Here is a 14,427-nt window from a genome sequence, read left to right as displayed (position 1 = left end):
AGCAACACCACCAACCATAAAAAAATATATATCAGGGGAATAAATGTGATTGGTGGTATGATTACAGCAGCGTTAAACTAGTATCACTGCACTATAGTAGCATTACAGTAAGAGAATAAGGTGCAGCAAATTCACATATTCTTGATCGTCTAACCCAAAATAGATCTAATAGATCTGTTTTTAGTGTAGATCAATAACAATGCCCAAAATGTTTAGAAGGTAGTGAAAGGACCTGTTCATGCAGAAATGAGGCAAGAATTCAGGAAATGCCCTTATGTAAAAGAAACAACAGTACTTTCAAAAAATAAAAATTTCTACTTCAAAAAGCTATGATCTAAAAACACATCTACCTATTCCATGTCAAGTGAAAAATTAAAAGTATGTAAGGAAAGACATGAGCAACAAACAATTCCACACTTCAACTTTATTATTATACTGTAACATATAACAAAAAAAAAACATATAGAATCTGTCACATCCTGAAGCTTTTAACTTTATTTAACAGAGGTCCAACCTGACAAAAAGAGTGGAGGATTGCTGCTGAATTCAGCTACTCCAGCCCCTAATGATAGGAATTCCCAGAGCAGCATCAAAAATCTGCTATGCAGAAGCAGCCTGAGGGTGAAGAGTGTGATGGGCCTGGGTGTTCATCTAAGACAGCATCACTGGTCAGATTCTCTGCTTTGCAGAGCTTATATGAGCAGAGTTCAGCCACGTCTCAACCCAACACACTCCACTACGCCTGCATCAGAGTGCAGGCGTTTACCTGTAGACACAAAGAAACAAGAAAAAAAGAGAAACCATGAAACAAGGAATGTTACTACCCTACACTAGGACTGTGTGTGTGTATATAAAATTACATCGTTCTTTCTTGATTCTCTCTTTTGCAGCTAAATTTTGGAATCTATGAAAAACAAAGACTGGCAGGGACTGTGTTATTGGAGGCAAAAATGTAATATCACGAGTACTTTAAGAAGTTGATGTGTCATGATATTTTTTTTTGGACACCTGATAAGTCGGAACAGATAAAGTAGTGCCAATATCAAAAACTTAAATGTGCTCTCTCTTAAATAAAACATGCAGTGTTTAAGTTGTGACGATATCCACAACATGCTCAGAAAAGCAACTTGGCCCTTATTCATCAAAGTTCCATGCAGTGAAATCTGATCATAAAGTGTGTGTGTTGAGACAAAGTATAGGTCTTTTCACATTTGCTTTCTTCTATGCTCTAACCTATGTAGTCTTTTTGTTGTGTCAGCTGTATTGTCTTACAGCTGTGTGCCTTTTGGTGTTTTATCTGTATTGTTCCCCCTGAGGTGAGAACAACCTCACCTTACCCCTGGGGTCTCCCCTGACCCCAGACCCCCTTCCCCTTCTTCCCCAACCTTTTGATTGTCACCTACTTCCCCTCCCTCTTTGCTTCCTCCCCCGACCCCCAGTATCTATACTTAAACCATGTCAGACCATGTATTCATCAGACTGGACTGGAGACTGGACTGCAGACTGGACTAGACCAGACTGGTCACACACTGATGACCAAGCTGTGCCCATGCATGATTGTCTGCATGCACATGAATAAGACTAGACTCCTGATACTGCTGACTGACTGTTGATCGACCACCCTGTACCCATACTTTGTATGTGGAAATAAACTCCAGTCAACGCCGAAGCTCCAGTCTCCTGACTCTTTTTGCTGAATTTCTAACAGTGCGCAAATTCATTTCATCAATTTCACCGTTGCCACATCTGTACAATCAAACTCATGTGTGGTAGGTCTGTAAATTTGAGTGCAAGTTTAACAACCTGAAAAAACTTAACAAAACCAAACTATTATTAAACAAAACTTAACTAAACAAAATTGTTATTAGCATCATAATAAAATAATACAAATAATAGGAATAAAAATACAAATTACAAAAATTTTGTGCACATGGAAATCCAGTACAAAAGTGGATGTATTTTTTTTTTTTATTTTAGTGGATGTACCATGTTCCATTTACGAGCACAGCCATTGGCTCACAAGCCACTGAACGATGCTGTTTTAACTGGCTCCCTACCTAAACATCTGCACGAATAAGCAGTTCAAGTAAATGATATGCGTAAGAAGGTACTGCTAGGTTGGTGCGTGAATCAAGCACTGAAACTGATTCATCATTTCTGCTTCAACCACTGCTTTTTTCCATAATATAGCTGGTTTTATGAACCAGACACAGAACAGTTCATTATTAGCCAAATCTGCAGACTTTTAACACAACTTTTAATATTAATTAGGGCCACTGTGACATACTGTTATGTAATTTATCGTCATAATGAAAAATACTGTCATACTGCCCAGCCTAATTGACAGCCCTACTCCATACATTGTGTCTGTAGCTGACAAGCTAACAAACTCTTCCTCACCTTCCTCATCCTCCACCACCCATTGGAGGAGGACTGGGGCCTCCACCGTGGTTTATTCTGCCCATGCGTCTCCGCCCAGGAAAACCAGGAGGCCTAATGAACAAGAAAATTATCATTCAATCTTATCAGGTTTGTTACATAAATCTAAGATCCTTCTTTTCTGCATGAATGTATTTACAAGAATCTAAATGGTAACTGATCCTGGGCCAACATTGTGATACTAAGATGTGTTATAAACATGGCACCTCGCCTTTTGCTCAGCCAAACTCAGATCACTGCAGTGGGACAACACCAAACACAACTGAAACCAACAGGTGTTGGGTGAAAAGGCAGAATTACTTTGCCGATCCTTTTTCGTTTTTGCTCTCCAGGGACTTACCCTCTGCCATCGCTGAAGCGTGACGATGCACTGGAGTTGCCATCATTGGACAAATCTGGCTGGACAAGTGTCTGGAAGCTGGAAAGTAGGAGAAAAGCAATACAAAAGTATTAGATTTAAAAATCCTGATACTACTGATAGGAGGTGTAACTACATAACTCCTTACATTTATTCAGCTCTATGCATTTATGTCCAATGTCAACTCAAACCGAGGACTTTCAAACGACCATAATTTGTACACAGCTGTATGCAAAAGTCTGGATGCCCCTGCTTAAATTATAGTGAGAGTAAATTAACACTTTTTTATTTTGTTTTTACAAAGAACATACTTCTGTATATTTAAATGCAAAATCACTGTTTATTTGCTGAGTTTAACATACTGGAAAAAAAAAACAAAGCACATAAAATACGGCCCGTGCAAAAGTTATGGCACATTTTATATTTTATGCTGTAAAAACATATTTATTATACATGTTGAACTTAATAACTAAAAATTGTGCATTAAAATGAACAGAAAAGCATCATATTTATGTGTTCTCTGTAGAAAACGTGTGAATGTAATTTCAAATATATATATATATATATACATACATACACACACACACACACACACACACACATACATACATACATATGTACATACATACATACACATACATATACATGATACACAAGAATTTTATTATTCGATCCTGCTGACCCACCTCCATCTTCATCAGGCTTTGATTAATGTTATTTTATTCTGTTGTCTTGATCACTGAACATCACTGCAATCATGTTGAGTTGTTGCAATTATGTGGGTGTGTATCCATGCTTAAAATGTTATGCTGTTGGTTGCTGACAGAAGGTTTAGCGTGAGCTGAGGAAACCCTAGTGGCTCCTTTTTTTTTTTAGCTCTTCATCGGGTGTTAAATTGGCATTAGCTGAGAACAAGTTGAGATAACCTAAAGAAAAATAAAGACCACATAGCGTAGCCAACTAGCCAAAGGTTTTGCCGATGCACAAGAATTTTATTATTCGATCCTGCTGACCCAGGAAAGAACACAGATCCACACAGCGTGTTCATCAACAAATACAGCCCTCCTCTACCTCTGATTAAGATTAATAGACTCTTTTTAAGCAGTAACAAAATGAGCTGTGTGTCTGAACAGACAGCAAACACTAAAATCTGCTGTGAAGAATACTAGTAAAGCAACTCGGTCCAAAAATACTGATTATATATTCAATAAAGAGACTTGATTTGAATCTCCTTTGCTCCTTTCTAGTGTTAAAATATCCGTGAAGTAAATGTCGAATAGCCGTTAGTTTGATTTCAATCAATAAATAAACAAACCGCTGCTCATCTCGCTTGTCCTCCAAAACGAAAACTTGAAGCGTAACCACAGTAAAAGGCGCTATGATGTTGTCATAAAGTACCCAGTTTTGCTTGTGCGAAATTATGCCGACGATCAAGTTAGATTGATGTAAATGCATGAATTCTGAGCTGACTGTTCAGATAAAGTGGCCCAAATCGGGACTGAAACAAAAATATTCAATGTGTTTTTTGCCGTTCACGCTGTTACACACACAAAAAAAAAAATCTGTCACATATAAGGAATAAGATCAGATTTGGGCCAATCTTATCTGCAGCCAGTTTTTTTTTAGGACAATTTTAGACCACTCTACCCAACTCTATTACTGACAGCTCCAATCAATGTTTAAACAAACAAACAAATAAACAAACAAACAAACTCAGTACTCACAACAGGCCAATGAACTCCACTACACCCCAGAAAAGGTCGCTAAGGAAAGATAATCTCCATGGCGACTGGGTCCTGCTGTCCAGGACTTGACCTGAAATAAAAAAATTGGAGATATGTAAAACCTGCTGTGGCACGTGCACCGCCCCCCACTCCCTCACAGATTTCATCCTCTCCCCACTGTCTTTGCGGGGTTTCGTCTGGGCTCTCGCAGCTGTCATCGGGGCCCGGAGATGGGCACATGCCACACCTGCCTATAACGCAGATACTGGCAAAATTGTGAAGGTTCAACACAAACACAGAAACTCTTCAGTCTTTAAAGGTCCTTTACTTGGTTTAGCAGGGTCATGTTAGGCCACTAAGGTACTATGACTAACAGCACCCATCCAGCTAAGGAACAACAAAGGCTGTTACATAATCATGCGCATTTACCACGGTTTCTTAATCTTTCTTAATCTTAATCTGAAAAGAACTAGATGTGCGCAATATGATGACGTTTTATCCTCACTGTGAGAAACAGTATGCATCTCTGAGCATATCATCTGTACTTACAGAACACTGACCAACTCTGTTTCATTAAAAAGAGAGCAGGATTAGTCCTGTTTAATTGGATTTAGTGCAGCGCAGTATGTGAAATGTTGAGTAAAAGTAATTGTACCAAGAGTTTTTGAAGGCAGTTTTTAACTGTGGCACTACTGGTGCATTGTGTCTGTGTCTCAAAAATATTACTGTCAATATTACTGTCTATCATAAAAAATACCTTTAAAGGGGAACTCCAAAAAATTTTACAAACATTCTGCTTAATTAAATCATTAAGATGTAAACTAAATGTCACTAAATGTGGTTTGATGTAAAAGTCTCCATTCTAGAGAAGCTTACCGAGTCATTATTATTCACAGTGGTGGTAATAGGAACCAGACGTCTTAAACATGTAATGCCTCTCTATAAGCTCCCTCACAGAAAGTTTATTACATGAAATGGTTATGAATACGTTGCCTGATACCTGAGACATTGTTTTACAACATTTTTTCAGGTTTTGGCCAAGAATGATCTTTTAAAAGCCTTTTAATACTGGAGGGGTACATGCAGGGTGCTATAAGGGAAAACAGTCCCCAAAGGAAAACATACTTTTCCAGATTTACTGCTACTTTACCATTATTAACATTACATATCAAAACTCAGATAACTTGTGTAGGTTCACTTGTGGTTTTGGATAGTAAAAATGGCTGTATTTGTGATGCAAACATGGCAACCCATAGTTCTTGTCACCATCACTGTAAAGAAACCTGTAAGTTTCTCTACAATGAACTATTTCATATCAAACCACTCTGGATGACTGTGTACAACTCAACGACTGAATTACGCAGACATTTTGAAAAAACAGAGGAATTCCCCTTTAAGTATCGTAATATGATATTTCTACCATATCACCCACCTGTTCACAATGACCAAATCCTTTTCAAATTGTCTTGTGTTTGCATAAAGATGACTTGTCAAATCCTAAGCGGTTAACAGCTAACTTAGCTCAAAAGCCCAGAAAGAGTGAGTTCCAATAACCTGGAATTCATCAAGACTCATTAGACATTTACTTGCACCAAATAGAAAATAATGACCTGGCGATCAGTTATTTAGTTCAGACGGAACAAAACTCAGAGAAATAAGTATAATATTTAGCTAAACAGGCCCCACATACTAAGCTAGCTAACATCACCAGACTCATTTTAGCTGGATGATTGGCACTGCTGGACGTTAAGAGTTCACTCCGCTAAACTAGCCTCGCAAGATAATTATAAAGACAACACTGTCTGTGTCATCAGCGTTTTCAGTCCTATAGCACAGACATTTCTCTAATTCCTCAGCTAACGCAGCTAGCATACGGTCACGGTGAAGCTAGCTGGCTAACGCTAAGGAAATCTCCCGTTCACTGAACAGAGCACTGAAGTAACTTTAAAGGTAGAGTTTAATATTGCAATGTGCTTGAAGTAAATGCTGTGTGGTTAAACGACAACTTTGTCCTAATTCAGTAGAGTTTCTCGCTGGTGCCACTCACCGTTAGACACGTACACCATCTTGCTGCCTTCTGTGTTGTTGTTTATGACAGCCGTTTTAAGGGAGCTCGGCCACTTCCTGTTTCTCCAGTTTACATCATACGCCAGAGGGCGCCCGCGAGCGAGTCCTCAATGAATGGAGGTGAACGTAGCTAAACGACTAAATTGAAAAGTTAAAAGTTTCTAACCACTTGTCCAGGACCTTACTTTTAATTTTGGAAAGTAGAAGGGTATATTTCACTAAAAACAATGAAAACGTAAGTGCATGTTCATTTTTTTCTACAGCAAAGGGGCTTTTGGCTACTGAGTGCTGATTGGTTGGCCAGCGGAGCAGCTTATAGGCTCAGTGAAGAGGTTCGCGCAGAGAACCTGTAGAGAGAATTACCACCAATTAGACCCCCAATCATAAGCTATGATTTTGCTCAAATGCTCCATATTAACCATAGATATAGCTACATGCCTGCCACGTTGGGACTAGCCAGGCACGTCAACGGCGTAGCCATTTTGGGGCAGTTAACGTCGCTGCAGGACGGCATTTAGTACCGTTACAGAGCGGCAGTTTATTAAAGATACTGTCCAAAATTATACCATTTTAAGAATACTGCATTCAGAAAGTGGGATATGATTATATAACGGAGGGAACGCAGCGACCCGCGCTCATTTTTGTGTGATGCGTATTGTTTGTGTAATGTTTATATATAGATGTGGCCGTGTAGTTGGTGATGCAAGAAACTGTTGATGTGAGTGTTTTTCCTCTGGTTTTATATTAAGCTTATTTCATTTATTTCATATTAAGAGGATCCTAACGTTATGTAACGTTAGTAGTTAGCTATTATGCTTTGCGGCTAGGTAAATTGCAGCATTCCTTAATCCGTGTAGATATTTAAATTAGATTAACCTTAGAACCTTCTTACACGAACCTTAAGTTAGCTTCTTGTTTGCCAGCTTCTTGTTCGAGTTTTCCCGTTCCACCTTAAATGGTGCAGCACTTTAAGGTGGAACTCGAACATAAAGCTGGCGATTAGGAAGCCAACTTTAGCTTCGTCCTTCGTACTGTGTTTTAGTGGGGTTTATTATTAGTTATTAAGAAATAAAAGCTACAGAGAGCAGTCCGTGCAACCTAGATTCATCCATGTCTGAGGATTATAACAAAACAAATTTGGTGAAAATCGGTTGAATAATAAGGAAGTTGTGGCCGATTTAATCCTGAGAATTTATCATCTTTCAATACAAGTGAATTTGTTCACAAGCGGATCTTGACCGCTCCGACATGGCGGACGCGCAGACGAATCACGAGAGCCGGTTTATGAGAGAGCACCCCCTGGCGTTTGAGAAACCCTTGTTTCCTCCGGGTTTCTCAAACGCTAGAGGGCGCTCCCCAGCGAGTCCAAAATGAATGGATTAATAAGGAGCATTTGAGCAAAATCATAGTTCATAAATGCTTAAACGTTTTTAATGTAAAAGAATACATGTACTTCCTGAACACTGAATAGCATAAAACATAATACTCGTGGTATATTTTAAGAGCTTTTAAACTCGAGTTATAGGAATTTAAAACAGAGCCTCAACTTACTGTAAATGACAATATATGGTAAATACTGGTGTCATCGTTTCCAATAACTGAAGAGAAATATAAAATCAAAGAATATAAAGAGCTATTAATGACATTATTTCAATCTCTGTCCTCTCACATTCTTACTAAAAAATGAAGTTAAACTAGATGGCAAGCTAGCTAATGTTTGTTTTAGCCTAACCGCTTTTCTTTGCTTCACGTAAACCTAAAGTTAGCTAGTAAAAACCCGATACCCAGCTATACTGACCATAATTTGCCACAAATCCATACTGTAGTTGGGTACATTCACTCTATAACTATTTACTATTTGAGTCTTCATGGTATGTATTTTTTATAAGGTTGAATGTTTATTTTAGTGAGTTTTTAGTCCAAATCCTGTCACAGCTTTAGCGGTCGCTGACCGGTGTCAGAGCAAGTAAAACCAGAGATCTGCCCCCAGACTGACATGATTGGCTTAAAACTTACAGGGTCTGATATGATTGGCTGAGGGGTCACTTTTTCACATTACGTCAGTGGACCTGGTAGAGCCAGAGCCAGTTTATTAAGTGACCCTTATTAATCCCACAACAGGGAAATTTCACCTCTGCATTTTACCCATCCATGCAGTGAAACACCTCATACACACTAGTAAACACACACACTGGGGGGCAGTGAGCACACTTGCCTGGAGCGGTGGGCAGTCCTATCCACTGTGCCCAGGGAGCAGTTGGGGATTAGGTGCCTTGCTCGAGGGTACTTCAGTCACATACTGTCAGCTCAGAGTATCAAACCGGCGACCTTGCATGCATAAAGCTAGGCGATCGCTAACAGCAGTGCAGCGATCACATATTCCATCACTTCTGCCCTGATACAAAACAGTAGCAATCAATCAGAACACTAAATTGACATAAACACAACAAACACTGCAGCATCCTTCACTATAAAGCGTCTGCTCACCACAGACACAACGGTAAACGATAAAACATCAGACCGCTGAGATGCACAAAGAAAAGGAAAAATGACACAGCAGATTTAAAAACTTAAACCTATCCACTAACTAACTACTTCATAATGAAACAGTAAAAGTGAGTCTCTCGTTCTCTCTGCTTTGGGGCGTTTTCTTCACGCTGTGAAACCAAATATTGTAATATCTCTCATACATTGTAGTAGTGGATCAGACACAGCAGTGCTGCTGGAGTTCTTAAACTCATCAGTGTCACTTCTGGACTGAGAATAGTCCACCAACCAAAACTATCCAGGAGCACTGTTGTGTCTGAACCACTTATACCAGCGCAACACACACTAACACACCACCACCACATCAGTGCCACTGCAGTGCTGAGAATGATTCACCATCCTTAATACCTGATCTGTGGTGGTCCTCGGGGGGTCCAGACTGTTGAAGAACAGGATAAAACAAAGTAAGCAGAGAAACAAATGGACTACAGACTGTAGTTGTAGAACTCTTTTGTAAGTCTTAAAGAGACCTTGAGGAGGCTATCGAATAGGATGTTTGGCTCTATATCTGTTCAAATCTATACCCAAACGGCACTTAATACACACAAGCTTAATTTTGAGCTCATTAATAGATTTCATCTCACACCATTGTGCTTACATAGGATATTTCCAGAACGATCTGACCTATGTTTTAAGTGTCCATTACATAAAGGCACTTTTATTCACTCTTTTTGGACCTGTGATAAAATCAAGACATTGTGGCAAGAAGTGCATTTAACTATACAAGCAATTCTTAATATACAGTTTACAATGTGCCCTAAATTATATCTGCTCTGTGGCCAATTAGGAGTTATATTTCACTATAATGCCAGACATGTTTTGTTTTTTTTCCTGCTGGTTTACATTGTAAAGAATGTATTTTACTCCTCAGGTCCCATCTCTCAATCGGTTCTCTCAAATAGTATCTATACTTGAAAGTAATCATATCTGTACACGTGCTTGTGACTCTGTCTTAATAAAAATAAAAGAGAAAAAAATGGAATTCTTGTGCTGAGATTAGACTGTTTTAGTTTTGTATCTCCAGCTCGCCGTGTGTGGCAGCATCTAATCAGCTTGTGAGCCAGCAAAGAGTCACACCTGCACTTAGATAGAAGAACACAGAAATGCAGCGGGTACTTCCTCAGGTCCTAGAACCACTGCTAAACTAGAACCTCTAATAATGATTACTTGATTTTTTGATTCATGTAATTAAACTCAGTGATTGAGTAAGATCGACTGTGTTGTATGAAACCTTCTCCATTTATGTAACCATTACACACATGAATTACAGGATTAAATACACTGTAAAAATGAAAAATCAGCTCCTTAAAATGATCTGTCAACTTATTAGACTTAACTCAGTCTGAAGGCACTAGATTTCACTTTAGTACTGCATCTCAGTCAGGTAAACTACATATATATAAATATACTGTGAAAAAAGATTTATTACTTTGAACTTTAAACAAAGTTAGTATACTATACTATTATACTATTATAGTACAAACTATTATCTGGAGAATAAATATTTTATCTGAGATTTTAAAGGTGATGTTTTTAGCTCGGTTCTCTCTGGTTGTTGTTGCTCGTAATTTAAAAGCCAACCAACAAACAGAGACTGAAGAGAAGAATCTTTTGAGGTGGTGAATCAGTTCAGTTTTTCCACCAAAGCCATTCCTTCAAATAGACACATTGCTAATAGTCAGGCAGCAATAAGAAGCGCTGGGTGTCACGTTTCCTCTGTGTCTTAAGCTCCAAATAACTCCAGAGGTGTTTGTCAGGACTGTTTATGTTCATTAAACTGAAGAGTTAAAAAGCTAAAAGCAATAACAGTAAAGCACATCATTCATATGATCCATCTCCATATAATTCAGATGGAAACTTCACATAATTCATTTTTAGGAGTGAACTAGGGGGCAGCTTTATGAAGATACAGCTATATGTAAAAGTTAGGACACTCCATGTTTCATCACATACTTTGTTGATTTTTTAAGTGAAAATAAATGAACTCATCCTTTACAGAGAACACACTTCTGCACACTTTAATACACAATTACTGTTTATTTGCTGAAGTTAACATAATGGGAAAAAAATAAATCAAAATGTGGCAAATTGCAAAAGTTATGGCATATTTTATATGTTTTTTTTCCCCACACAATGTTAAACTTAGCAAATAAACAGAAATTGTTTACCAAAATTTGCTATATTTAAGTTTTTTCTCTGTAGAGAATGTGTTAACTATCAAAAAACATGATATTAAACCATGTTTTAAAACCATGTTTAAACTCAGGGGGCTTTTAAAACCATGTTTAAACCCTGGGGTACACTGTGAATATCATTTGTACATAAATCACACAGAACAACTTCCCGTATCATTATAAAGGAACATAATTAGTCCTGTTTATTCTGATTTAGTGCAGTACAGTGTGTGAAACACTGAATATCAGTCACTCCACTCATAGTTTATGATTGTATTAAGTGTGGTCTATTAAGTCCTTTTTTGCCATATTGCACATATTCCAACCCTATTGCCTGATGTCTGCATACGTGGATGTGTTTATTGAAGTCTAGTTGGTTTAGTATAAAGACGAACACACAACCACACACTATTGTGCATTAATCACACTGCTGTCTTCTGCATTCGGGCTTTATTGGTGATGGAGGCACGCTCGCTTGTGTGTGCGCTATTTGGTGGATGTTGCTCTGAACTGGAATGGGCTGGTGGATGCTGGAGGTCTGCACGTCTGATGTTACTCATCACTGTCACTTTTGGTCTCCTCATCCCGGTCCTAAAACAACAATAACTGTGTCAGTAACTTCTATGTGACCAGTAAAGACAAGTACAGTTTTTTTGTGTTTTTACACCTGCAGTTCTCCTTTGATGCTTTACTGGCTTAGGGGCATTTACACAGCTCAGCTTTTTCATTTAGCACAAACATTACTGATGCTAAATATTTGTTTATAGTGCCTTACAGTCATTTTATGCTCTTTATGTTCATATACAGCTGAATAATGTTTGTGTAAAGATTTGCATATTAAAGCTGCAGACTGAATTCTGAATGTTAAAGAATTTTAACACAATGTTTAACACCAGCAACAAATCTTTTTGGTAGTCGAGCTTATCATAATGGCATGTATATGGAAAAGCTCCTCACCTTAAAGAAGGTTTCCACATGTTTGTCCAGCAAACAAGCTTGCGATCTGTACTTTCGCATGTGCCGGTCCATGACGGCCATTAATTGCAGATGCCTTGTTATTAGTTCTATCTTCCTACAAATGTAAACAATAAAAACTCTTTAGAGAATTTTTTTTATCATATCATCTTATTATGATTCTATACTGATCCTACACTGACATGCTTGGTGTAGCCACATAAGACTATTTCTGAAGCAGTCTCTCTCACCTCTTGCTGTGTTTGTTTTCACTAGAAGCATGTCTGAGAGCCTCCTTCTAGAGTTCCTCCTCTATCTCTGACTGACTCATCTCCAGGACTGTTGAAGTGAGAGAGATCCAAACAACAAATACAGAACATGTAAATTCAAGAAGAGGCCATTTAAAACATCACAAATGTGAGGTTTGCTACACACGCTGCTGTATTAATGGTTAATTTATAAGCCTTCCACAAAACTGGAAGGTGTGTAAATTAAGAAATACATTAACTATCTGCTTTAAAGGCTTTGCTTCATAGACTGTTCTCATTTCTTGACATACTGGGTTACGTAAAGAGCTACATTTGTTAACTGATTTCAAAGATCTATGCACACTAGAGACAGCTAGGTGAAAAAATGCTTGCTTTTGGAGGAATACAAAACTGAAACCATGAAGTGGATCGAAGTGGACACTCGCAAAAAGACTTTCCAGGTTATTAGTGAAGGCTTAAGATACAATATAAAAAGCAAAAAGCTGAAAAATGTGGAGATGTTATATAATTTTTTGTGTTCTGTTACACACTTACCTTCTACTGTCTTCTCGGTGGACTGAATTTCACCCTCATTCGCATCTGGGGACTAAAATAAGAGCTTAGTTAGAGCACCGAAACATTACACGTTCGATTATTCTCCATTGCAGGTGTTCTAACTCTGTGTCCCTCTTCAAAGGCCTCTTTTTGCGGATGCTCAGCTGGAACTTGTCCACTAACACTGCATTGAAGAGACTAGGAAGACAAAACGTTAAGAACAAGTAAGTCAAAACAAGTCCAGCTGCCTTGATGTTCTGCTATTACACAATTCAAAGACTGTGAGAAAATTACAGAAATCAGCATGTACTGTACATGTGGTTCACAGAATGGAAACTGATTTAAAACTGTGAGGTCATTCCAGGTAACTTACTTGAGGAAAGTGAAAAGCTCCACCAAGATGTAAAGGGCAAGGAAATAAATGATGTGAGGTGCTCCTGTGGGTTGTGAAAACACATGGAGAAGAAAACATAAGGTCAAAATTCAGCTGGACAGAAAATCACAGTTACCAGAAAAGGTAAACACTCAGCTACTTCACATCCTTAAACTGACATCACTATGCATCTATATAAAAAGAATTGGTGCATTGGTTCTTTTATCTATATTTGCCTACTTTATAAATAAATAAGTTCCTCCAGTCGCATTTGTGTATTCAGTGAATTCTGAATCTCACCTAAAGAATCTAATCAAACCATCTTAACATTCAAGATTTAGTGAATCTTAATCCAATCAAATCGTTGTGAGGTCAAAGATTTAGCTCATATTGGCTAAATCCATCATTTTCAATGAAATCAATGACTTTCATGAGTTTGCTTTTCACATGATATGTTGATGCCTAAAAAGAGATGACCCCTTACCGTTGTCTCTGCTGGTCATATAGATCAGGGATCAGTCATCCAGCGTAAGGATTTGAAAGAGGGTGAAGATGGTCTCAGCAAAATCATTTCACATCATGACAATGGGTGTGTAATTTTCCTCACCGGATGGCTTTGAGCAAACGTAAAGCTCTGACTGATCTGGCTCCCTTGAAAGTCTTGAGCACCCGGAAGAGAGCGGAGGCCTGTCTACTGCTAAAGCCTCCTGTAGACTGCACCAGTGACAGTGTAAAGTCCAAACTCATGAGCATAATAAAAAGATCTGAGAGAAAGAGGAAAAATACATTCTAGTATTCTAACATATAAAAATGAATGTAAACTTGCAGGAAGAGGCTGCCATCATGAGACCATGTTGACTATTCTCATCAGAGGTTAGTCAACTCACCCAAATCATTCCAGGGGTTCCTGAAGTATGTATGCCCCCACACCAGGATCTTAAACGCAGCCTCCATCACATAGATAACCAGAAAACAGGTGTCCAATGCT

At 38.4% G+C, this 14,427-nt stretch overlaps 1 protein-coding gene and 1 long non-coding RNA gene across 3 annotated transcripts; both read right to left on the bottom strand.

Annotated features, from left to right (window-relative positions):
- Nucleotides 1-406: 406 nt before the first annotated feature.
- Nucleotides 407-6,657, bottom strand: selenok (selenoprotein K). Its single transcript, XM_036578680.1, has 5 exons — nt 6,569-6,657; nt 4,522-4,612; nt 2,780-2,857; nt 2,401-2,493; nt 407-766 (listed from the first exon to the last, which is right to left on the bottom strand). Exons 1-5 carry the CDS (start codon nt 6,585-6,587, stop codon nt 763-765), a joined length of 285 nt encoding a protein of 94 aa, XP_036434573.1. The 5' UTR covers nt 6,588-6,657; the 3' UTR covers nt 407-762.
- A 5,086-nt stretch (nt 6,658-11,743) lies between these two features.
- LOC118812903 lies at nt 11,744-14,187 on the bottom strand. 2 transcript variants are annotated; one of them, XR_005007590.1, is made up of 6 exons: nt 13,924-14,187; nt 13,440-13,503; nt 13,067-13,264; nt 12,515-12,602; nt 12,267-12,381; nt 11,744-11,900 (listed from the first exon to the last, which is right to left on the bottom strand). It is a non-coding gene; the product is annotated as an uncharacterized LOC118812903 (long non-coding RNA). The 2 variants fall into 2 exon arrangements; XR_005007591.1 differs by having other exon boundaries at nt 13,067-13,118.
- Nucleotides 14,188-14,427: the final 240 nt, after the last annotated feature.

Source organism: Colossoma macropomum, unplaced genomic scaffold (assembly GCF_904425465.1).
Source record: "Colossoma macropomum unplaced genomic scaffold, Colossoma_macropomum, whole genome shotgun sequence".
Classification (NCBI taxonomy): Eukaryota; Metazoa; Chordata; class Actinopteri; order Characiformes; family Serrasalmidae; genus Colossoma; species Colossoma macropomum.
Note: the sequence above shows the minus strand (reverse complement) of the source record. Positions and strands in the feature narration are given on the sequence as shown.